The sequence below is a fragment of the Marmota marmota genome, unplaced genomic scaffold, assembly GCF_001458135.2.
Source record: "Marmota marmota marmota unplaced genomic scaffold, marMar, whole genome shotgun sequence".
NCBI lineage: Eukaryota > Metazoa > Chordata > Mammalia > Rodentia > Sciuridae > Marmota > Marmota marmota.
Genome location: NW_026000080.1, coordinates 263,548 through 289,866, shown reverse-complemented (window position 1 = coordinate 289,866; position 26,319 = coordinate 263,548). Strand labels below are relative to the sequence as shown.

Sequence of the window (26,319 nt, the reverse complement as noted above, 5' to 3'; positions counted from 1 at the left end):
AGTAACAAATTAGCTTTGAGTTCATTGTTAACAAGTTGGTAGATATAAAAGAATGATTGACAGCATCTTTCCAAAGAATTTTATAATAGAATATTAAAGCAATTTTAATTCAATCAGGGAGGGAGATAATGATAATGGTTATTAAATAGACCATTGTTCTCATTCTAGTTCCAATAATGGGACTAAAAAATACCTTGCTCAGTCTCCCATTTTTAATCTTTGATCCTCCAGTGAAGTAAATCACACACAAATTCTCCAGAGGTTACAGGGTCTTCTAGAATAGATTACGATGAAGTCCCAGCTGAACAGGATGCTACTCTGGAGACTCTAATTATATAACTAAAGAGTCCCAGCATGATAGAGAGAAAAAGATATTTTAACAAATGCCCTTTGCTATCTCTGAAACAATGTCGAGAACTTAATGATTCATTCAGAATGTGACTGCAAACACAAAGTAGATTCAAATAGATAATTTAGACACTAAGTACAATTTTGATAATTGAACTCAAAAGGCACTTTCAGATTTAATTTTCTTTAACATTTGTATCTAGGCAAGTCTTTCCTCTGTCAGCTACCCCTGCCTCTCTCTCCTTCCCAACTCCACGTCTAAGCCCCTCTATTTCATAGTCTATATTTTCTCCCTTCTGCACGTTATCTTTCCTCTGCCCCAAATGTCATTCTCTACCAATGTTTCTCAACCTTTTTCACCCTTGCTCCCCTAAGGAGACTCTTTAACTTTGAGTTCACTGTTCACAAGCTGGTGAATATAAATAATGATTGACAGCATTTTTGCAATAAATTTCCTAATCATCTTCCCTTCACGTAAGTAAATCTTAAGGAATAAAACCTTGTCAGATAGGGTTGAGCTTTGGATGGCTACAAAACACTGTCACAACTAAAATTTATTCTCCCTGCAAAGCACCCATTTCCTTAAGGGCAATAATGCCTCTGCTGAGAAGGCAGGTTTCCTACTCAAGCCAATCCCTGTCCCCACTTTCCTGTCCCTGCAGTTGGCAAACTCCTACTTCCTCCTGCCACCTTCAGTCTCAAGTTAATCTTTGTTTCCTGCAAATCCTTCTCAGATTCCCCAAGTCAGGAGCACATGCCCCTCCCATGTGTTCCCATTAAATTGAGTAATTTCCAGCATTTTTTTTTTTTACATATTATAATTTTCTGCTTATTTATATCTGCCCTTAAGACTGTTAGAACAACTTGTTCACTGATGTGTGTCAGTATCAGTCAGGGTTCTCTAGAGAAATAGAACCAGTAAAATGTATGGGCTGACAAGTCTGAAATCTGCAGTGTAGGCCCCAGGTGGGTACTCGGGATGGTGAGGATGCAGCTCAAGTTGAGTCTGAAGGCAGAATTCTCTTTCCCAGAGAGCAGGTGGGGGTTGTCTTTTTTCTTCTAAGGCCTTGGGCTGAATGAGGCTCCTCACATTATGGGTATTCTGCCTTCCCCCCACTTGAATGTTAATCTCTTCTAAAAAATAATTCTGTGACAACACCTAGATTGGTATTTAAACAGATATCTGGGCTGTGACCTCACCAGATTGACATTGATATCAATGCATTGGAGATCTGGAACTGGTCCTTGTTCCCAGGTGTTGAAGATTAAAATTCTGAGAAATGCCGATGCAAGTGTAGAAAGCAAGTTTTATTTTAAAAAGGGACAGAGACAGACTTCTCTGAAGAAAAGGGCCGCCAGAGCTGGGTGTCCGTGGGAGGGAGTGGCCTGTCTCTCTTACACATCCTAGGAACCCACCTCCTTTTAATTATTGTCTTCTCTTTTTTTCCCCATGTATGTGTCTGAAGATAGGAAGGAGCAGGAGCACAGAGGTTAATTGTTAGTAATCCATGGTTTTCTCTTTGATAATCAGTCATCAGCCTCTTTGGATCCTATACTGACTGCCTGACCTTTGCCCCTGCCTTAGTTTGCTGAGGAATGTGACTTACCCTTTCCTTTTCTGTGTGGGGCTGCAGGCAGATTGCTTTTTGGCTAAGAAAGCATGTGGTGGTCAGCATGTGGGATCATTTTATAGGATTATTCTCTTAACCTCATGTTCCCACCATTCTCATCTATACGTCCCCTTACAATCTCATCACAGTGTCCAACAGGTGCTACTATATCTAGGTCATGTATTCAACATATATTTGATAAGTATGAAAAAATATCACTCAAGTTAGTTGAATATATGGTGTCATTCAAGTTTAGTTAGGTAGTTCTTTTGTCAGTCAGCTTAAGTTAATTTATGCTGCAGTAACAAATGACTCCAAAGTCTTGATAGTTTAAAATCTCAAAGATTGCTTCCTTGTTCACACTAGATATCCACTGAAATTCAGCTGCTGCTATTCCTTGTCACTGTTGTTCTGAGACACGGTTGTGAAATAGCCTCTATCTGGAATACAACCCATTTTGAGGACAAAACCTCTTAAAAAGTTTCTGCTTGATATATATACATCATTTCAACTCCTATTTTATTTTCCAAAGAGATCTCATGGCAAAGCTACAGAGAGGAAAAAGAAGCAAATAATTTTAAAAACCCAAGACAAGAATGAAGTCTGGAGGTATAAGAGATAGGTGTATCACAGGTTGAACAGTTTCCCCTTCAATTTCTTTAATTCCCAGTACCTCAAAATGTGGCCTGGTCTAGAAACAGGCTCACTGAAGATGCAGTTAGTTAAGATGAGGTCATGAGGCGGGTGCTCAGCCACTGTGGCTGGTATCTTTATGGCAGAAGCCTGGATTCAGGTACTCACCCTAAGAACCTTAGGTGAGGCAAAGGCAGGGGTGGGGTGATGCTTCTGACAAACCAAGGAATACCAAAGACTGCTACGAAATGCCCAGAAGACAGGAAAGACGTCGAACAGATTCTTCCTCGCAGCCCTTGGGAAGAACTGACTCTGCTTAACCTTTGATCTTTGGCTTTCAGCCTCCAAAACTGTAAAGGAATAAATTTCTGATGTTTAAATCACTTAGTTTGTGGTACTTGAAAACATCCCGGGGAAATTAATTCACTGGTGAAAGTCTACAAGACAACTTGCAAAGTTCAAAGACACCAAGATTCAGCAGTAGAGGCAAATGCTCACTGGCTGAGAATTATTTGCTAGAGTAGACCCAGTTTCAGGAAATTAAATTGAACCTGGAACCCAACGGATAAGAAGGTGTGAATCCTACGGACATAAGGGACATCTGTAAGCCTTGTATCATTTTTGGACCCAGAAAACCCGGTGAAGTAACTTTTGCTGTCAGAGGGATTACAGGCCTGGCATGGTTATAGACCACACTGCTATATTATTAACACAAACTGCCAGTGCATCCTAGGACCTTAATATGACTTTTATTAACTTGAGGCTGAAAATGCAGTTTTAGAGATTCTCCACTAGGTGGCAAAATTGGCAAAGGTAAGGAAAAGCTTTAAATTGTTTTCTGTAAAGGTGCTAGAAAAATGAAAAAAAAATTACCCATGATTCTGAGAGCCTAGTACACTTAAGTTTAAACTGTACATATTTTGAGGACTACGTTCATAAGACCTGAAGAAGGTATATAGGATGGGAGAGGTGCTGGAAAAAAACTTCTCAAATGCTGGACTGAAGCTGGAGAAATCAAGGTTATTAATATCTATATGAGTTATGAATCAAATCTTTATCCAAAGAGATGAAAGCCACAGCACCACTTCCCCCCTCAATAGCAACTAGTAATGATAAGGAGGACAAGAAAAGGCCACAATACAAACAACAAGGTATACATAATGGATATGTATGAATATTTTGATGTTTTAACAACCATAGTGACACTTAGTATTCTTCATCCTTAGCATTTACATCACTTCCTAAATGTCTTTTTTGGTTTAAAAAGCATATCGATTTTAAAAAGTAACTTTGGTATAATCTTTCCTACCTTTCCTACTTTGTGTTTCTTTTGTGCAGCATAACTGTGTTGGCTGCTCACGTTTCCATGAGATTCTGTGACTTCTCAGGTGAGCACTGTGACTACCTGAAGGCAGGGGAAGAAACAGTGCACATCCACTCCTTTGAAGCTCACACTACACTAATCAGATCTCTTTGCATGAGTCAGAAACTCAATCTGGAACAGCTTAAGAAAGAAATGGCTTTATTAGAAAGCTCATGTTACATGGGAAGAGCAGAGATGTGGTCAGACTCAGAGATGAATGTGAAACCGTGACCAGGAGCTTGAGCACTATAGGGCTTTGTTGCATGTCTGTTTTATACACTTTCTGTTTACTTTTCCTCATAATAGATGAAGCAGTTGCATTCCCCACTTTACTATTCCAGAGGGACTGAGAGTTGAACAATTTTTTTTAAAAGTTACCATTATTGCTTCACTTAAAAAAAAAAAAAAATCTATCAAACAGGGTATAATGGTACATGCCTGTAATCCCAGTGGCTCTGGAGGCTGAGGCAGAAGGATTGAAAGTTCAAAGCCAGCCTCAGTAAATAATTGAGGCCCTAAGCAACTCAATAAGACCCTGTCTCAAAATTAAAAAAAATGAAAAGGGCTGGGATGTGGCTTAGTGGTGAACTCCACCCTCTGCCCCACACAGGTCCAATCCCTGGTACAAAAAGAAAAAAACAAAACAAAACAACAACAAAAAAAACTTAGTAAGATATCATTTAATGGGCTCAAAGATATTTTTTTCAGTTGAGTCCCAGAATGGGAGAAAATATTTACAATCACATAATTATATATCTTACAAGAGACTTTCATACAGAATATACAAACAACTTTTATAACTTAGTGAGAAGACAGTCCAATCTAAAATGAGCAGAAAATTTGACATCCTCTTCACTGAAGATATAATACTGGCCAAAAATCATATTAAAGGATGCTCTATATTGTTAGTCATCAGGGTAATGCAAATTAAAATCAGTGAGATGGCACAAGATACCCAGAAGAATGGCCACAGATACCAAGTGCTGGCCAGGGTGTAGGGCAGTTGGCACTCCTTATAGCCTGCTGAGAATAGAAAATAGCACAACTACTTTAGGAAATGGTTTGGTAGTTATTTAAAAATTAAACATACATCTACCACACCCCAGCCATTCCATTATTAGATAATTATTGAAGAGAATGAAAACCTATGTCCATATAATGGATTGTACACAAATGTTCACAATAGTTCTATTCAGAAAAGCCAAAACCTGGAGGTACTCAAAGACTCATCAACAGGTGAACAGAAAAGCAAGTGATGTTATATTCGTATAACACCCAACAATAAAAAGGAAGGAACTACTGATACAGTACATCAGAAGTGAATTTCAAAATCATGAAAATCATAAGCAAAAGTGTATATTACATACTTTATATTTATATAAAAGACAAAAGAAGTACAAACTAATCTATGGTGATAAAGAGCAAATCAGCAGTGTGAGAGATGAACTGCAAAGGAACATGGGAAAACTTTTAAGGTCAGTGGAAATACTCCCTATGTTTATTGCAATAGCGATTCCATGTTATATCCATCCACCCAAATGATTATCGAGTTGTAATTCTAAACAGATGTAGTTTATTGTACCTTGATAAAGCTGAGATAAGAGTTGCCATGATGTTTCAAAACCATGCCCTCTTATTCCTCTGGACAAATGCTCCTCAAGCAAGCAGGCACTAGCAAAATTATCTCCCAAATTTAAGTTGCTTTCCAAGGTATGACTACATATAAAACAACAAAACAAAATCCAAACAGACAAATTACTTTCTTTGGCCACTAGACGGCATAGTGAAATAGCAGAATGTTCCTGTAGTAGTCAAAAGAACTGAAATTAACCGAAGTTGAAATGCAAGGCAGGGCAAGATGACTTTAAAGACATAAAAGGAAAAAGCCAATTATAAAGGACTTAAAGGTGTGCGTATTTAAACTGCAACTTTTAAGCAACACATATTTAGTTGCTTTCTTTTGTACATGATATATTGTAGGTATTCAACATTCCTTGACTGAACATTTAAATGAGTGAAAGGGAAGGAATTTGGACCCCTTCTAAGATGTAATATACTATAGGAAAAAATGAATACTTCAGTGAAAAACCATGCACTGGCCATACTGAGATAGGTGGGCTTGAGGACAGAAAAGAAACCCTTAGTAGATGGAGACCCAGATTTCTCTGAGCATGACCAGCCATGCTTGTCTCTTTAGTCAAACATATAAAACCTCCAGAGTATTCTTGGACCAGGTCAACAAAACCATAATCCATTTAAATGTCATGAAATTTGAAGACCTACACAATGTGATCACAACTAATTTATGGCTAGACTGTTTAATTAGAAAGAAACATTCCGAACCCCAAATATCAAATGATTGACAAGGGATTTGATTCTCACAAAAGCTTGCCTGGAAAAGTGCACTTCCCAGAAAATCCCATATATAGTCGGAGAGCTCAACCCTAGTTGGGTCACTGGTCTTCTCTGGGAGGCAGGAGCGTCTCCACCTGCCTTAGGGGTATGTAGACCTTAGCTTTGCAGTCTTGTAGTACATCCTTGCTTTTGCTAAGCTTTTACACTTTCTGAAATTCCTCTCAGCACAGTAAGTCAAGAACCCACCTGGATCTAGGTGAGGTCACTGTCCCCTTGAAGAGACCTTCTCAGAACCATACCTGGTATCAATACTATATACCCTTATAGGGCTAATTCTAGCAGGACTGGAATTTACTTTTGAGTATTTTGCACTTTTTAAAATTGAAGGTGACTGATAGGCAAAATTCTGTTTCTGTTGTTTTGATTGACCTTTCTGTCAGCTCTGTGGAAAAACCAGTTCGCCTTTGTTTGAAATTCATTTCTGGGCTGGGGATGTGGCTCAAGCGGTAGCACGCTCGCCTGGCATACGTGCGGCCTGGGTTCGATCCTCAGCAAAGATGTTGTGTCCGCCGAAAACCAAAAAAAAAAAAAAAAATAAATACTAAAAAATTTTGGGGCTGGGGTCGTGGCTCAGTGGTAGAGTGCTTGCCTAGCATGTGTGAGGCACTGGGTTCGATTCTCAGCACCACATATAAATAAATAAAATAAAGGACCACTGACAATTAAAACAAATTAAAAAAAAAATTCATTTCCTTTATCTCAAAATACCTGTGTGCTTTTTGAGTTTTCCTTTGAACGCATCCAAATGTCTGTCTGTTTTCCTCATATGATTTAAGTAAAATAAATACCTTTAAAGAATGTCTACTTTTATATTTGCATGAATCATGATTTGACTTTTTCTGAAAATCGTCTTTTAATAGTACAGAGAAACAGGCTAACCAGAAACAAGCCTTTCTTGGAACTTCCAAGCTGATAGCATGGGTAAATATATAAATGGAATACCAGAAAATGTGGGGTTAGGTAAGCCAAGAATAAAAAATTAGATTGATTCCCTTTAAAAATTAGGTCCAAGGAAAGATCTTAAAAGAGTGTTTGAATATGGCCCTCACCACAGGGCGGGCCCTTTGTCTGTCTAGACTCTGCAATCTTCCTGTCCTCAGACATAGCTAATTGCATTAGGGTTGGGCAGAGTCAAGTGAAACCAATCAGGACAATTCCTGGAAATGCGGATTTGAGAGAGAGGGAGAGGTTAAGTTTTGCTGGGCACTCTACCAGGAAGACAGGTAAACCTGGACCTGGGGCAGGCATGTGCAGTTCCTCACAGACACGTCATGCTCTGTGCCCTATAATTTATGCTTCCGTTCAAATGAAAATCCCCAAGGTTATTTAGTGCACAGAGCTCTGAAGCCAGATAGATCTTGGTTCCAATGAGACATCAAAACTGCTAGTGTGCAAAGTAGGCAGGATATATGTCTTCTCTGAAATCCAATTTCCTCCTCATTTGTTAAAAAAGAAAATGAATGTCCCATGTAAGTACCGTGGTGATTAAATGAGGCAAGTCTGTAAATGGAAAAGTAGCTGTTTGTATATAACATATACTAAAAGCTAGTGTCCAATAAGAGATGAAGATCCTTGTAGACACAAATAAGATGATTAACTGTAAACAAAAGAGTACAAACATCTGCCTATGGGCTGCATCTGCAACAGATACTGTTTCCACATCCAAAAAAAAAAAAAAAAGAGGTTGATTTCTTTAGGGAAGGATGGACTGCAGGAGAAAGAAAAGTGTCTCAGTTGCTACAAAAGAAATGTTACTTTTGCGCTTCTCTGATGGGCATTTAAAATTTTAAAGTCCCTTTAAAAAAATCCAAGCCTTTTTTTTTTTTTTTTTTTTTTTTTGAGCAGTTTTAGGTTCACAGCAAAATTGAGTGCAAAGTACAAAGTTCCCCCACACCCTTTCAGTACTTCCCAGAAAATCCCATATATAGTTGGAGAGCTCACCAGCAACAACACACCCTCTATTGGAATGATCTTCAGGTAAGGCTTAGTCATTCAGATGGCAATTTTCAGCCCATTTAAGTTTTCTAATCTCTATTAGTAATTGGCTGACAACATCCTCCAAATATTTATCAAACTAATTTTCTGAATCTCCCTTGCTTCCTTTCTTTCTTGTCTATCAATCATATACTGATTAATACATGTTTCTGGCCTTCTGGTATCAGAGGATAATATACATTTTATATTACCATTTTTTTCTTGCTTTCTTTCTTTTTTTAAAGATACAGGGTCCATGTTGCCCAAGCTGGCTTCAAACTCTTGGGCTCAAGCTTTTTCCCCCTGCCAGTTTCCTGAGTAGCTGGCATCATAGCCAGGTTCCAATACCTCCACCCCACCCCACCACCCAGCTCTATTTTCGAATTTCTAGGCCTTAATACCTATGTGCTAAAATAGGGGATTGAGAGTGGTTTTTCGTCTAGGTTCCTCTTGTTTTCCGTTCTTGCTACATAGCAGTATTTTTCTCTTTTGTATTAAAAACAATATTTACTTAAAATTACAGAATAAGATGTTTTCATGTAAAGAGCAAATAAAACAGAAAAGTATAGTCCATTCCACATTCTATTTCCTCTTCAGAGGTAATCTTCTTAGTAAATTTTTAATGATTCAGGAAGGTGTGGATAAAAAGAAATTTCTAGTGAAGATGAGTTTACAGTAAACCGTCTGGCTGGTTCTGAAAACTCTTTATTTTGAGATGGGTGTCTTGTAAATTGCCCAGGGTGGCCTTGAACTTGCAATGCTGGGGCCTAGTTTCCTTAGCAGTAGGGATTTCAGGTGTGGGACACCACACACAGCTTTACTCTTGCTAACACTGACCATTTGCTGATGAATGGGAAGAACCGTTATTTCTCTCTTTATATATGTGATTATTTTAGATGCAAATCCTCTGAAAAAAATGCAGGGACTTTTTTTGATGAGATCCTTAAGAAGGTACTACCATATTAGAAAAGGGTTATCAGTTACTTAAAAATTAAACATAAAGGCACTGCATAACCCAACCATTCTATTGCTGGGTTTGGAAAGGGTTGAATTGTATCTCAAATAATCTGCAAGTTGGAATAATGCATTGTCAGTGATTCTTGCTGAGGATGGACATCAGAATCACCTGGAAAGATTTTATTTTCAAAAACCCTCCAAACTTACATATCTCAGGATGGATCCTGGGCATGTGTAGTCTAACAAAGTTCCATGAATTGTAAGTGCACTGTCACACATGCACCCTTCTTAGTCCCTAGCTTCCTATGATCACCTTGGGTGGGCACACCCTCTTCCATGGTTTTAACCAGCTTCTATGTATGAGAGCACGGACCTGAATCAAGGTAGCTATGCTGTCACTAAAGAGGAGGGGAAGAACAAGATGCTTATGAGACAGTTCATAGTTTTACATGTAGCAGTTAATGATGTTTTTTTATGAAAATTTATTTTAAATGTATATAAAAAGTAGAGATAAAAATTAGGTGGAACATAGTATTTCTAATATTCTATTATTATTATTATTATTTTTTTTTTTTTACAAAATGTCAATTTGATACAACTCAATCTAATATAAAATACTCCTATACACATAACCTGGATTCAATAATTATCAAGACTTTGTCTCACTTGTGTATCTTTTCCCCTTTTCTCTTCTTTGATTGCTGAGTAATTTTAAAGAAAATCCTGGACGGTAACTCATCCTAACCCTACATACTTGGCATGTATCTCTGAAAAATAATGACATTTTAAAAAATATCACTGCAATGTAATTAACACCTAATTAACAATAACTTTTTGGCATCATTTCATAACCAGTCCACATTTACAGTCCTCTGATTTTCTTTAAAAAGATTTTATAAAGAGGCAATTTAAAATTGTTACATAAAAATTGCAGGAAAAAAATCTTAAAAAAAAAAAAAAATTCAGGAGACCATTGTTTTGGACTAACTGTCCCAAGAGAAAAAGCTAAAAATCAGCATGGAGGCACATGTGGGTTGCTCTAAAGACCAAGCTGAAACTAAGCTGTTTAGCATCAGGATTAGTGATTAAAGCCAAATTCCCCAAACAAGCCAGTTTCCATTGGCATAATAATGAAGTTCCTCTACCTTAACTGCGCCCCCACCCCACGCACACACTGGTAACCTGCATTGCTAGGAAAGTAACCCTGAAATGACCAATCTGATTTCTTCCTTTCTTGATCCTGCTTTCTTCAGCCCTTTTCTGTCTTTATAACTAACTTGTTCTCCTAGGCCCACTGGAAAACTTAATCCATGAAATGAAATGCTGCCCAATTCTAGAATCAAAATTAAAGCAATTCAGATCTTTAAACAAATTTTTTAAAAAATATTCTCATTTGACAACACATGGGTAGAAAGTGTCAAGTTCCTAAATGAGGTCCACACATTGTATTTGGTGGTTATGGTTCATAAATCACTTCTCATCCAGAGCAGTCCCTCTAAACACCCCCTCCTGCTTGTTCCCACTGACTTATAGAAGAAATTGGCTCAGCTATAAATCATGTGGTCTGACCCACATTCTGGATTGGTTTCATTTTCCATGATAACACTTCAAAAATTACCCAAGAAACTGTATCTTTTTTGAGATTGCAGAATATGTACAATAGTTTGTCAGTCTGTGATAAGTGATACCTACAGCAGAAGTAGAGAATCCAAGGAGTTTTGAAGAATAAATGGTCTTTAGAAATTCTGTTCTACTGCCAAGGGAGCAGAGTCTCCTCTGGGCCAAAAACATGCTACAGGAGAAAAGAAAATTGAAAGAGGCAGTAAATACAGGATAGTTACATCATTGTTAGACACCTTGCTAGCTAATAGACCACAGACTTATGGGAAATATAAATAGTCATTTTAAAAAAATTTTAGATGTTAATGAACTTTTACTTTTTTTTCATATGTGGAGCTGAGAATTGAACCCAGTGCCTCACACATGCTAGGCAAGCGCTCTACCACTGAGCCACAACCCCAACCCATAAATAGCCATTTCTGATAACTGAACTACCATGATTGTTTCCCTTTGAACTTTCTGTGATGTAACCTCTCATCACTAGAATCATTCTATAACTTTATTCTTATGCAAATCTGTATTTCGAAAGAAATGAGCAAGTTATCATAGTTAAAATGGAGTTTGTGTCAACCTTAACAAAAAAACAAGTAAATAAAGCTGGGAGGTTATGAAGGAAAGGGTCTTATGCAGGACCACCTCATACTAACTATCAAAAAAGCTGGTGTGAAGCTGGGGTTGTGGCTCAATGGTAAAGTTCTTGCCTAACATGTGTGAAGCACTGCATTTGATTCTTAGCACTGCACATAAATAAATGAACAAAATAAAGGCCCATCAGCATCTAAAAAAAAATTTAAAAAAAATGCTGGCATGGTGGCACACACTGTAATCCCAGCTAGTTGAGAGGCTGAGGCAGAAGGATCAAATTCAAGGCCAGCTTGGACAATTTAGCAAGACCCTTTCTCCAAAAAAAAATAAAGAAAGAAAGAAAGAAAGAAAAAAGAAAAAAAGGCTGGGCTGATGATGGAGCACATGCCTGGCTGAAATCCTCATATGGGGGATGGAAAAAAGATTTTACTCAGAGATTATTCTCTCAAGTATATTAGACTGCTGTGCCAGTGGATGACATTCCTCTATTTCTCATAGTTAATCAAACCTTACAAAAGGGGATATAATCTGTGGACTCAAAGGGCCCACTGAAGCTAAGGGTACAGAAGCTTGAGCTGTGTAAAATAATATAGTAGAAGTTTCTTAAAAATGGAGGGTGTAGCTCAGTGGCACAGTATGTGCTTACTATGTATGAAGCTCTAGGTGCAATCTCTACCACCATCAAAAAAAAAAAAAAAAAAGAATCTAAAATCCTGCTCTCATCAATAAAATCTCAACTTAAAAAGAGAGGGAAGATGAGAGGGAAGGGGAGGGGGGATAGTAGGGGATAGGAAAGGTAGCAGAATACAACAGTCACTAATATGGCATTATGTAAAAATGTGGATGTGTAACCGATGTGATTCGGCAACTTGTATTTGGGGTAAAAAAGGGAGTTCATAACCCACTTGAATCAAATGTATGAAAGATGATATGTCATGAGCTTTGTAATGTTTTGAACAACCAATAAAAAAAAAAAAAGATTGCTTCTAAAAAGGTCTTCTCTGCCCATGTAACCTGTCATAGCCTCTCAGCTATTTTGTGTTACACAAGCATATTAATAATTCTCTGTAGAGCATTTACTGTTTGGCTGGTTACTTATTTACTCACTGACCAATTTAGAACATAAACTAAATCCATCAGGAAGGACCTGGTGTGTTAAATTCACCACTGTGGAGTAGGACATGGTGGCTCATACCTATAATCCAGCAGAGGGGGAGGGAGGCTGAGGCAGGAGGATTGCAAGTTCAAAGCCAGCCTGAGCAACTTAGCAAGATCCAGTCTTTAAATAACACTGGCTGGGATTTGGCTCAGTGGCTAAGTGCCCTTGGGTTCAATCCCGGGTACAAAAAAAAAAAAAAAAATTCACCACTTTATTATGTATCACACTATGCATTCAACTAAATAATTGCTGGATGATTAAATTAACCTGTGAAATTACATAGAAAATCAATGATATAATGTAGCTATTTATGAGAAAATTCTTTTTGAAATATTACCTTTTTGTAAACAGTTGCCCATTACATTTTATGTCCTTCAAGACTAAGGCAAGGTTTCATGAATCTAGACATGATTATTCTTGTGACACTAGCTGTTTGGAAAAAAGTTAAAAATATTTTGTGTATGTGTGTGTGTGTGGTACATGCTAGACAAGTGCTGTACCACTGAGCTACATCCCCAGCCCTTTTAAAATTGTAGTTTGAGCTAGGCACCATGGTGCCAAGCCACTTGGGATGCTGAGACAGGAGAATTGCAAGTTCAAAGTTAGCCTCAGCAATTTAGTGAGACTCTGTCTTAAAATAAAAAATAAAAAGGGCTGGGAATGTGGCTCAGTAGAAAAGTGCTCCTGGCTTCAATCTCTGGTACCAAAAGAAAAAGAAACTAATTTTGAGACAGGTTCTTGCTAAATTGTCAAGAGTGGTCTTGAATTTACATCCTCTTACCTCAGCCTCCAGAGAATCTGGGATTACAGGCATGGAAAAAGATATTAATTGGACTAGACTGTACAGTTAGCTTTAAGGAAAGATATTACCAAAAAACAGGAACTATGTTGAACAATCATCAGTATAAGATTAATTTTAGGACAATAATTTTTTTCAGCAAATAAATTCCCATCTGAGTTCAGCCTGATTTCTTTGGTATTTAAACAAAGTATAAACAAAATATTTTCTTGCAAGTAGAAAAATGAGAGAAAAATGTTTTAACTTCTTGAGATAAACAAAGGAGAGAAAAGGACTGAGATTATTGGGACAACTTCTATTCAAAAAAGGTTTCTGTCTTGGGCTGGGGATGTGGCTCAAGCGGTAACATGCTCACCTGGCATGAGCGGAGTGCTGGGTTCGATCCTCAACACCACATAAAGATGTTGTGTCCACCAAAAACTAAAAAATTCTCTCTCTTTCTCTAAAAAAAAAGTTTCTGTCCCTGCACAAGTCGCTGACTTGCTGAACCTGATGTCTGTTTTTCATATTCTTTTCCCCTCTTCAAAATAGCTAAATAAATCAATCTTCTACCTCACTGATGTTATTTATCTATTTTTTCCCCCAAACAGATCAATCAATGAATCCCTGGCTCAAAGGTAATCTCAGAAGATACTGTTAAGTCACACTGGTTGGTCACCTGTGGGTTCAGGCTGCTGCTCAAAAGATGAGATTTCCCCCCAGGTAGGGTGCACCATGCCCTTGAACCTACAGGTATCAGTAACCATCTTAGGAAGTTGCCACTCCATCTATCTGTTTTAATCTAGAAATTTCAAAAAGCCAAAACCCTGCATCCCTCTCCCTTACTCTTCTACAGCACATCACCTCCATAATCTGATGTACCCCTTGCTTAACTGATCTGTCTCTTCATTTTCTTTCACTTTCCAAACCTTTCACTGTATATTTGGAACAGCTGAACCATAATCAGCATATTCAATTGTATTTTTGTTCTTAGAGTATTCCACCTCTTTGCTTTAACTCGAATTTTATTGTTTCCCCAAAACACCAAGTCTATGTTCTCAGCATTGCCTTTTTATAGGCTCTATGTACTTTTTTTCTTTCTCATTATCTCACTATTAATTCTAATGCCTTCAGAGATGACCCATTAAACAAGAACTTACTAGTTCTTTATAACAAGAATACCTAAAGTCTACTCTTAGCAATTTTCAGTTTTATAAAACATTCATATTAACCATAGTCAACTACCTCTTTCCTGCTGTTTGGCCATTGACACCATTCTCTGGATGGCTTCACTAATGTTATCTCCTGACCTGCTGATAACTTCCTATCATTCATTAGGAGATGTCTTTAAGCAACCGTTTTCTTCTCAACCCCAAGAACTGTGATTATTCTAGGTAATTCTAATGCCTTCAGAGATGACCCATTAAACAACTGACACTCCCCTTGTCTGTTGCTCTTGTCCTCTGTTCCACTTTGGTCACTCGTTCCTACAACCATACTCTGTACCTTGCCACCCCAATACATTTAATTTTAAAATAATTAATTGAAGTATTTTTCTCCTCAACCATTGTTTTAGTCAGCCTTTTTGCTGCTGTGACTAGGACAATTTTAGGGGAGGAAAAGTTTATTTTGTGGCTCAAAATTTCAGAGATCTCAGTCCAAAGCAGCTGGCTGCATTCCTCCGGGTTCTAGGTTAGGCTGAACATCATGGCAGAAGAGTATGGTAGAAGGAAGCAGCTCACATGATGATCATATATCAGAGAGAGAGAGAGAGAGAGAGAGAGAGAGAGAGAGAGAGAGAGAGAGACTCTACTCGCCAGATACAAAATAAATACCCCAAAGCCATGCCCCCCCCAATGCTCACCTCCTCCAGCCACACCCTACCTGCCTTCAGTTACCACTCAGTTAATCCCTATGAGGGGATTGATTCACTGACTGGGGTAAGGCTCTCATAACCCAATCATTTATTCTCTACACCTTCTTGCATTGTTTCATGTGAGCTTTTGGGGGATACCTCACATCTAAACCATAACAACCATAAACTACTCATCCTTCAACTTGCCTAATTATTCCAACTTTCAGTATTCTTCACTATCACCAACATCTTCAGGAAGTTTCCTCTCCTTTTTTCCAATCAGCCTCACCTTCCTTTATTTCTCAGTTTACATGACAATTTCTCCACATTAACAGGGCTCTTGATAATGCTCTAAGTCCTTTTGGTTTTCGTTCATGTTTGTAAAAACCTAGCACTGTTTGAACTCAACCAGTGTCTGTTTTCCCATAATCCATTCAGCTGTGGACTGCTGAAGAAAACCTCATGGATAGATTTTCTGGTTACACCACAAATTCATATGGTCATCAGTCTCAAATTGGCCCTCGATACTTTCCAGCATTTCTACTATATTTTATAGGCTATACTTTTATACTAAATATATATATATATATATATATATATATATACACACACACACACACACACACACATACATATATATGTGATATATATAATATGTATATATACATACACACATATGTGCATGTGTACATATATATATATACATATAATATATTAGCTTATTTTGCTATCTATCTAGTCTCCAATAAGCAAAATAAACAAATTTGAATGTCATCAAAAGTCAGAAAAAAAATCAAAAGGCATCTGACGTCTAATTCTTAGTAATATTTTCAGTTCATTTTTCTAGTTTCTCCCCCAAAACAATATTCTATGAAGAAAACAAGGCAAATGTGAATCAGAGTGATCGAGTCAATCTTTTTTAAAAAATTTATTTTATTTATTTATTTGTTCTAACCTAGTCAACCTTACTATGATGTATTGTACATAAGGTAAACTGCACCTTCGAATACACATGGTCAATAGAAAAGTCAAACAGTCAATTTATTATCACTGGAATAGACTGTTTAAAGGCAGAAGGTGTAGATTTGGAGGTGATCTGAAGCTGAAAAGGCTGGTGAACTGCTGGTGCAGATCCAAAGCTCAAAGATAGGCAAACAATCAAAATGAATTTGAAAAAAGTTGTTAATGCTCCGGATTTAAATTCACATTATGACATTATAACTGCATATGGGGTAGGAAGGAAGAAACTTAGTTAATTTGACCAAGTCCAGAATGTTCAGGCTAACTACAACCTCAAGGAATAGTAACAAGAGGCAACCGCAGAAAGGACTAGTGTTAAAGCACAGTACAGAATGTTAACAAAAGTCTGGCCAAGAGAGATTGTTTTTACTTCATGCTCTACCTGTTAGTCTGCTTCTAAAATGCTTATAAGGCTTACTGATTGCGACAGAGGGTGACCAAGGTGCTGCAGAGGTTGAACAAGGTGCTGGCTGGGGAAGTACAGTGGAAAGAAGTCTCAAAGCCATGTCATTAGAGCAAGAGTGGGACTTTAATTTAAAGCTAATTGGCACAGATTTAAGGGGCATCATGCAGAAATTGCTGAAATGCTGTTATATGAAGTGGCATTCGTATAATTATGAAGTTCTCCAAAGGTAAAAAGCATGACTGACTGGTGAAAGTTAGCAAGCATCAGGTTTTAGACATTAGGTAAAATTATCTAAACAGTGAGCAAGATGTCCCAATTCTCTCTTAGCCTAGGAGTCCGCGGGTGGGAGGCAGGTGTTTTTGCAATAGTCAGAGGTTCAGAACTCTAGAACTGTTCGGACCCCAGAAGCAACAAGATTGGTCGTCTGCTTTTCTCCTTTAAAAACTCTGGATTTCACTAAGATTCACTTATGTAGCAAGTTAACGGCCTTTGTTTCCCTTTTCAAAATTTTAGAATTCGGTTAAGAATGAATTGGAGTCAGTGTTGTACTTCCAGACTGCTTTTCCAAATGCCCGAATGGCAAAATCAAGGGTAAAAGGTTCAAGACGTTGGCTGGGTCCAGGGGTACCCACACTGCAGGTCACTCATCTTGGCATTATTCCTTCTCTAGAGAAAAGGGTTAATCCCAGGGCGGACCCTCTGAGGCCGCCCTGGCAGTCAGCCAAATCCGGGCCCAGGGTCCAGTCGCCCTCTGGTGCCTCAGTTCTACAGGGCGAGTTCAAGTCAGATGGACATCCAGCTCCTACCCTGTCCTCTGCAAGCCGGTACCGCCACGCCACCGTGCACCGCGTGGCCGCATCCAGCACACTTACCTTGCTTCCCCGGGCTCCAATCCCGCAGCGGAGTGAGGGATATTGGAAACGATTTGAACGTCAGGGAGGAGGCAGGAGGGATAAACTCGGGTGCCGGATTGGCTGCGAGGTTGGCGGATCCCGGACTAGAGTCGCCGGATTGCTCAAAATGGGGGGTGGAGGTTGCGAAGCTACCGGGAGAGCGGGGGCGGGCCGGAGGCGGGCCTGGATGTGGCCCGGGATTGGCTCCGGGGTCTGGACTAAAGGTACAGATTGGCTGCGAGATCCGGCCGGCTCCGGAATCTGGCCACGAGGCAAGGGACCCGAGTTAGGGGGCGGGGTGGGGGCGTGGACTGGGGTACGCGAGAAGATTGGATAAGGAATGCCAAAGGCCCAGTGCTCGGATTGGATATGTGTGACTGATGAGGGAGGGCTACAGACCAGGACCGATTGCGCAGGGCTGAAGACAAAGGCTGGTTTAGAAGGAGGGTTGGCTCCTGCCTCCACAACTTGGTCACAGAGTGGATTTAGGTTTGGAAAGTGCCGAGAGAAAAACGAGCCTGAAGAATGTGAGAAAAAGGGTTGGAGATGTAGAGGTGTTTGTCATCTGCGATGGGATGAGGGACTAGGAACTTTACCTTTTTGAACAATAAAATGAGTTTCGTCAAAGAACTGAGAATAAAGAAGGACACTTAAGGAGGCAGATATACGACTCTTGAAAAAATTAAGAACGAAAATGGACTAGGAAAAAAGGAAAGAACGTCATGGGTCACTTCTTTGGGGTGGGCAATGCTAGTGAAAGGTGAGTTTCTGTGAAGTTTCAAGTTGCATATTTAGATTTTCTTTCATGTATATGCATATACTTATTTTTCTTTCAGTACTGGGGATTGAAGAGAGGGGTGCTTTACCACTGAGCAACATCCCCAGACCTTTTTATTTTTCATTTTGAAACAGGGTCTCACTAAGTTGCCTGGGCTGACCTGGAACTTGCCATCCTTCTGCTTCAGCCGCCAAAGTCCCTGGGATTCCAGGCATGTGCCACAACGCCCAGGCTATCTTTCTCTTCAATTGTAAGAAGTCTAGATGATAGAGGGGGTAGCATCAGCATTGTTATTTAGGCCTAGAGGAAAGAGCGACAATAATCTTTGTTGGAAGGAATGTCCTGTAGATGGCACAATGATTTTTTTTTTCCTGTGTTTAGGTAAGATTATAAAAATGATCTTGCTTGTTGTCACTTTAACCTGGTCACAGAATGACTTTATCCGATGTTGGTATTCTGTTGAGATTGCTCTGTTTCACCAGAAACACCGTGGCAAGTGCCCAACAACATTAGGTTGTTCAGTTCCCTTGAGAACAAAATAAAAGATTTTAGCAAGCCTCATTATCTGGAAATGCTTCTCAGGGGGTATCTGTGACTTCTGGCTCAAAGAATGAGGCAGGCAAACCTACCTTTTCCTTTACCTCATAACCCTAGAATAGGGCTAAGAGAGACCCGTTCTAGAAAGACAGTTAAAACAGGCTGTCTGTTAAACTGTCTAAAGACAGTTAAAACTGCTTTTAGTAATTTTTTGGCACATGCCTGGAATCCCAGGGACTTTGGCGGCTGAAGCAGAAGGATGGCAAGTTCCAGGTCAGCCCAGGCAAACTAGAGCAGTTTCCACCTTTCATCCCTGGTATGGTTTTAATATTAGGTGTCCACCAAAAGTTCACCCGTGAGACAATGCAAGAAGGTTTAGAGGTGAAATGGGTTGTGAGCCCTTTAACCCAATTGGTGAATTGATCTGGATAAGGATTAACTGGGCAGTAGCAGTAGGCAAGCAGGGAATGGCAGGAGGAGGTAGGTCATTGGTGACTTGCCTTTGGGGGATGTATTTTTGTGAAGTCTCTACTTCCTGGGGCCATGTCCCCAACTGTTTTCTTCCTCCACACACTTGGGCCATGGTGTTCTACCTCATCTCAGGCCATCTATGAACTGAGACCTCTGAAACCAGGAGACCCACAATAAACTTTTATTCCTCTAATTGTTCCTCTCAGATCTTTTTGGCCCCAGTGGCTAAAAAGCTAAGTAAAACATTCCCTAAGGAATTATGTTTAAATTTATATTGGTTTAATTTTAGTTTAAGTTGTGAGTTCTTTTTTCAAAGTTAATTTTTATTTTTGCATTTGAATATCTAAATGTTATAGACCACCAAAAAATTATATTTGATTTTCACCTTATGTAAGTAATTTAAGTGAAAGTATTTGTGTGTGTGTTAGAATATTAAATTAATACTTTTATATAGCCAGGAAATAATAGCTATATAAACATTAGTTTAAATGTTTCAAAACCTCAGTAGATTTCCCCATAGAAATTCTGGTCAGGGGGAGCTGGGGTTGTGGCTCAGTGGTAGAGCACTCATCTAGCACGTGCGAGGCCCTGGGTTTGATCCTCAATACCACATAAAAATAAAATAACAAAATAAAGGTATTGTGTCCAACTACAACTAAAAAATATTAAAAAAAAGAAATTCTGGTCAGGGTAAGTAAGGTCTATTCAGTATCTGTTTGCTTATCCATATATATGTTAGGGTAGATTTATAGCAACTTAATGATTAGCATTTGTTATTTGAACCAATCAGTTAGTTTGTCTTTGTAGTCTTAGAACAATTTTTTAAAAGGGAAAAACAGTTTGGTAGGAAAATGGCATTCAAAATATGGGCCCTATATGTAAACTATAATTGTATAAAGTGTCCTTGGCAAAAACTCTAGGTGTAGAGCTTCTGGCTAATAGTGTCAGAAAATGTCAACACATAGGTGAGCATTGTGGGGTTAGAACCTGGTACAATTGTTCTTCTAAGGAAAGTATCAGGTTTCTTTCTCAGTATGACTGCTTCTGGACTTCCTGGTCCACATTCATAATGGAGCTCTTAGCTCCCTGAGGTCTCTCTCACAGGCTTCTGTAGGTTTGCAAACTACAGAAACTCCTGGAGAGTTTCTATGGGGACTTCTCTTTTGCTCCCTCAATTTGTCAGAGTGAGCGGTGTCCTTTTTGCATTACTGATGGAACAAAATTATTGCTATATGCTTCATGCCAGGTAGATCCCTAAAGCAGTGTCAGGAGTATAAGTCAACACCAGCTTCTTTAGGTCCTTAAAGAGGGGATAATGATGAAAGTTTTCTGGGGATTAGAGAGAGAGGAAAAGACAATATAAGTTATTATCAACTTCCTGAAATACTCAATATGATGTTTTATAATCAAATGGCAAACTTTCAGAAATAAGCATTAGGAATGGATTTGGGATTGTATAACCGTGTATAGGAGATGTTCATTAGTTAAAAAGCATTTATTTGTATGAAGTGTTTACTATGTGCCTGGTGCCTTTTTAGACTATGTTGATGCTGTGATTAAAACAAAACAAAACACCCTTCCTGCCTCCTGGGACTTGTAGTCTAATGGGGGAGATCTGGAGTAAGTTTGAACAAACTCATGGGTAATATAAAGGAATGGTAGATTTTGCAAAGAAAGATTTAAAAAAAAAAAAAAAAAAGGATAGCCAGTAGATGGAACTCATTGCTTTCACAATTTCTTTCATGTACGTGGTGTACTCAACCAGGCAGGGATGTTGAGTGAATGATATATTATTAAAGTTGTGTTTGGATAGATTGGTAGGTTCTCTCTCATATTCTCTCTCTCCCCTCCCGATTTGTATTCCTTTTCTTCTGATAAACAGAAATATGGTTGAGACACATTAAGGAGTTGTAATGATGCAGTGTGATATAGCCCTTCCTAGATCAGAGCTATCCTCTTACCTCAATTTCTTGGGTATTTAATGTTCTGTATTTATTAGTTTAAAATCTGTACTCACCACTAGACTGTTAGCTCCTTATGAGGGGGATCACAACTGTGTTTCACAGTCCTTCACAGAGTACCATGTAAATATTCAACCAAGTCTCTTGAATGAATGGATCCCTAAGCCTAAGCAATTACTGTTTTTGTGTTTGTTTGGGGTATTTTTGTGTGAATTTTTAAAATCCTATTAAACTTCCTAGGGGGACAATTTTGGAATTAATACAGGGAAAAGATTTCTATAATTAAAAACAGGAGAGTTTGCCTGTCTGTAAGGAAAATAAAAGGAGACGCAGAGACAATATGCAGAGACAGGAAAAGAATGGCCCCCCCAAGCAGCCATGTTTATTTATATCAAAAAGTTACATTAGGCCATTAGTGCCATGACTGCATTATTATTTATTATTTCTTTAAACCCAGGTGTTGAATATCTGAGATCAAAGCCTAGGCTGATAAGACACAGAGCCTCTTCTTGAAGGACAGACAGTACCATAGCAACTAGATACTGCACCTATATTAGTTATCTTACTAGCTTCAAGAAGAAACTGCCAAGCATTCCAAGTGTGGGAAACAGAGTGCCAGTTACCCCGCCACCCTCACTCCCTCACCCCATGGGAGTTTGCTCACCAGAGGAACACTTCCCTGTACATTTCCACAGTCAGAACACCTACACCTGTCTTCTATGCCTTCCTTTCTATGAAGGATGTCCCAGGGGCTGGAGAAAGTGGGATATGTGTGGGCTTGACAGGCACAGTGTTTTACATTCTTCATTCTGGGCTATATTTTTTCCTCTTTCTATTTGTATAAAAGCCTGACACATCAGGCTTATTTAATATTTAATTGCCCACTGGAACTTAAGCAATGCGAGACACATGACTTTATCAGGGCTAACTCTAAAAAGAGGGTCTTAGAGGGTCTTGAGTTGGTTTCTCCACAGGACCTTCTAGTGCTCCTAGATCTGAGGAGCAAACATTCAGTCTCTCATCAAATATGATATTTTTTTTATAGATGCCTTTTTTTTCAGCTTAAAGGAGTTTATTTTGACTACTACATACTGAATTTCTTATTATAAATGGCATCATATTTTCTCAGGCTTTCATGTGGTTATTTATCGCCATCTATCCTAGCTGGTGACCTAACGCTGAGTTTACAAAATCTGACTATTCCAATAACTTAAGAAAATAACAAAGAAAGCATGCAAACACACAGACGTATCTTTTCAAAATCCATGATGGCTCTCCGACCTTAAGGGTCTGTGGAAAGAGAGCTGGCCACTGGAATTATTTATTCTTATATAGGGGACACATGAGGGGAGCTCCATAGAACATTCTATCCCCAAAAGGGCAAAGAGGTAGGAGTACAAAGGAACAGGTGAATGTAACTCAACCCCAGCGGGTAACACCTATTCCTGGAGCCACGCCTTGTTATCTAAACTGGGATAACACCGAAGTTGCTGCAATCTGGCACTACCGTGCCAGACCGAAGGCAATAATTATTCAGAACCCTGTGCATCAGGACTTTATGGCATCTGCAGCTCCTGACAGTTGTTTATATAATTGTATGGTTTTTAAATACTTTTTCTTCTTCTTATGCTTTTATAGTACGATGAATTATATTAATTTTTGAACCAGCCTTGCATTTGGGATAAATGCCACTTTAAAAGAAAAATTAGAGCATTATAGTTATGTAAAGTACTTTGGATTCATTTTGACAAAATCATATATGCATGGAATTGTGTACTTTATATCAATCCCCATTCCCCTCACCTTTCCTTCCTCCTCCATCCCCCTATTCTCCTTTCTATACTCCACTAATCTTCCTCTTACTGATTTATTTATTTGTGTTTGGTTGGTGCTCTCTGCATATACATAAAGGTGGAATTCACTGTGGTATATTTATAGATGCATATAGTATGATTTTGTTAAATTCATTCAGCAAGATATTGAGTGATTATTCAGCAAGATATCGGCAAGATCCCACTCAACTGAGCTATATTATTTTTGTATGCTGCTGGATTTGATTTGCCAACATTTTTGGGGGGTTGGAGGAGTTAACCAGGGATTAAACCCAGGGATGCTTAACCACTGAGTCACATCTCCAGCCCTTTTTTATATTTCATTTGGAGACGGGATCTCGCTGAATTGCTTAAGGCCTTGCTAAATTGCTGAGGCTGGCTTTGAATTTAAGATCCTCCTGCCTCAACCTCCCCAGCAGCTGGGATTACAGGCATGTACCACCATGCCCAGCGTGATTTGCCAACAATTTGGTTGAGGAGTTTTGCATCTATAATCCTGAGGGATTTTGGTCTGTAGATTTTTTATTTGTCTGATTTTGATAGTAGGATAATGCTGTCCTCATAGAAGAACTGGGAAATGTTCCCTCCTCTTGTATTTTCTGAAAGAAAGTTGTATAGAACTTATTTCTCTAAATGTTTAGTAAATCATGCCAGTAAGAGAAACCATCAGGATCTGGAGAATTATTTTTCAGATTTTTTAAAACTATGAGTCCAATTTCTTGAGAAGTTATAGGGCAATTCATATTATCTGTTTTATCTTGGGTTGGTCTTAGTACTAGATGCTTTTTGAAGAATTGTTTCATTTATTTGAATTGTCAAAATGCTGCACATAGAGTTGTTAGAATGTTAATTTTTAATCTGCTTATTTGATGCATCCAAGAATAAAAGGATTTCTTTTTTCTTTTTTCCTTTTGGTATTGGGGATTGAACCCAGGGGTGCCTTATTTTGAGATGGGTCTTACTAATTGCTGAGGCTGACCTTGAACTTGCATCCTCTTGCTTTAGTGTTTTAGTCAGCTTTTTCACTGCTGGGACTGAAAGACCAGACCAGCATAATTGTAGAGGAGGAAACTTTTTTTGAGGGCTCACAGTTTCAGAGGTCTCAGTGCATAGAAGTCCAGTACCATTCTTTGGGGGCTCCAACTGAGGCTGAACATCACAGGGAAGAGTGTGGTGGAAAGAAGCAGCTCATATGACAATCAGAAAGCAGAGAGAGAGAAGTCTCTACTTGCCAAATAGATAACCAAAGCCATGCTGCCAATTCCCACCTCCTTCAGCCACACCCTACCACTTCAGTTACCACTTAGTTAATCAATATCAGGAGATTAATTCACTGATTGGATTAAAGCTCTCACAACCCAATCATTTCTCCTCAGAAACTTTTTTTTTTTCTTTTTCTTTTTGGTGCTGGGGATCAAACCCAGGGCCTTATGCATGCAAGGCAAGCACTCTAACAACTGAGCTCTATCCCCAGCCCTCTCCTCTGAACTTCTTGCATAGTCTCACATGTAAGCTTTTGGGGGACACCTTACATCCATACCATAACACTTAATCTTCCAAATTGCTGGGATTACAAGCATGCAACACATTCAACAGGGTTTCTTAAATCATTATATGTGTTTTTATTTTTTGGTAGATATACTTTCTTTAGCTTAGTTGATTCTCAAGCCTGGACATTTGTGAGACAGGTTCCAATGAAGGATTTTCTGTGCCTTTGTCAAGATCTCAGAATTTAAAATGTTTCCTCCCCCTCGATCCTGATCCTCCTAGATCAGGGGAGTTCATATTTTCTTTCATTAATACACAGAAAGAAAAGTAGTAACCTATTACTTAAATGAGATAAGATATACTTTTCTTAACTTTAAATATTTTGACACAGGAACACCATAGGGTCAGGAAATGGAGGTCTCAGTCTGGGGCAGTGCTAGCAGACTTCAAGTGTATAACCTGGCATTGTCCTTCTCTTGGGATTACTGATGACTCTCTCAGAGTGTTACCTGTGTAGGAAAGTTAGGGAAGGAGCCGGGCACAGTGTCCCATGCCTTTAATCCCAGCTAAACAGGAGGATTTCAAATTCGAGGCCAGCCCTAGCAATTTGGTGAGACCCTGTCACAAAATAAAAAAATAAAAGCGCTGGGCATGTAGCTCAGGAGTAAAGTGCCCCTGGGTTCAAACCCCAGTACTGGAAGAAAAAAAAACAAAAAGGTTGGAGGGGAAGGTTAAGAAACCAGGGGATCTAGGGAATCTTAGTAAGTTGACTGTAATGCATGGCAGCACACTGGTGACAGCAACATGCAACCTAAGGAGAGAGCTACATTTTATTTCTGGTGATACTATGGAAAAAGCATGACACCAAGAATCAGATGACTCAGAATTGATCTTGACTTTGATGCTATTAAGCTAAGGAGGAAGTGACTTAATTTTGCCAACTTTCAACTTTTCTACCTTACATGGTTAATAAAGTGATTATTACTGGGTTTTGAAGACAGAGTTACTCTTTTTTACCAGGAAATTTCTTCAACTAAGAAAAAATTTTATTTATTTCTTTATATCAATGCATCTTGGGAAAGAAAACATAAACAATATCTACATAAATATTCTGCCTATTATGCTATAAATATTACCTGGATGCCCATGAAGTGAAGAAATCCTGTCATTCCATGCTCAACTGTGAAAGAAAGGATTTGCCAACTAATGGAGGGTGCGGGACTCAAGGCAAGGAAAGATCTCAAAATTAGAAAAAGCAGCCTTGTTAATGTGGATTTAATGGCATTAGCTGCTTCCCTGCTTTTTTCTAAACATGTAATATTTTGAAATACCACATAATTTTTTCTAGATATTAACATATACAACTTAATCTATGTGATTCTTAGAAATCTAAATAACATAAGGTAAATAAGTAGAATGTTTACCAATGTTTCTGTAAAATATAGGTCTGAAACTATGGCTTGTGGGTGGCACCTGTTTTGAAAAGAAGTTTATTGGAGAACAGCTGCTCATTCATTTATTTATTATCTATTGCCACATTTGCAAGAATGGCAGAGCTGAGAAGCTGAAACAGAGTGTGTGACTTGCAAAACCATAAATAGTTACTATTTTTTTTTTTCAGAAAAGTTACCCAGCC

General features: G+C 38.7%; 2 protein-coding genes across 9 annotated transcripts in view; one reads left to right on the top strand and one right to left on the bottom strand.

The window, feature by feature from the left end:
- Positions 1–17,771, bottom strand: part of Kyat3 (kynurenine aminotransferase 3) — a 50,311-nt gene extending 32,540 nt beyond the window's left edge. For 2 of the 8 annotated variants that reach the window (XM_015504719.2, XM_048814964.1), the window contains exons 1-2: positions 17,596–17,771; positions 10,993–11,092 (exon numbers count right to left, since the gene is read on the bottom strand). In XM_015504719.2, the coding sequence (XP_015360205.1) occupies positions 10,993–11,091 (99 nt within the window). In that variant the 5' untranslated portion in view covers position 11,092; positions 17,596–17,771. Of the gene's footprint in view, positions 1–2,759; positions 2,942–10,992; positions 11,096–12,700; positions 12,720–17,595 lie in introns of those variants that run through there. The other 6 variants (XM_015504718.2, XM_048814963.1, XM_048814960.1 and 3 more) reach the window with 6 other exon arrangements.
- LOC107158257 (guanylate-binding protein 7-like) overlaps positions 13,372–26,319 on the top strand; it is a 130,393-nt gene continuing 117,445 nt past the window's right edge. Inside the window, 1 exon segment of the mRNA XM_048814966.1 lies at positions 13,372–14,165. The gene's annotated coding sequence lies outside the window, so the exon portion shown is untranslated.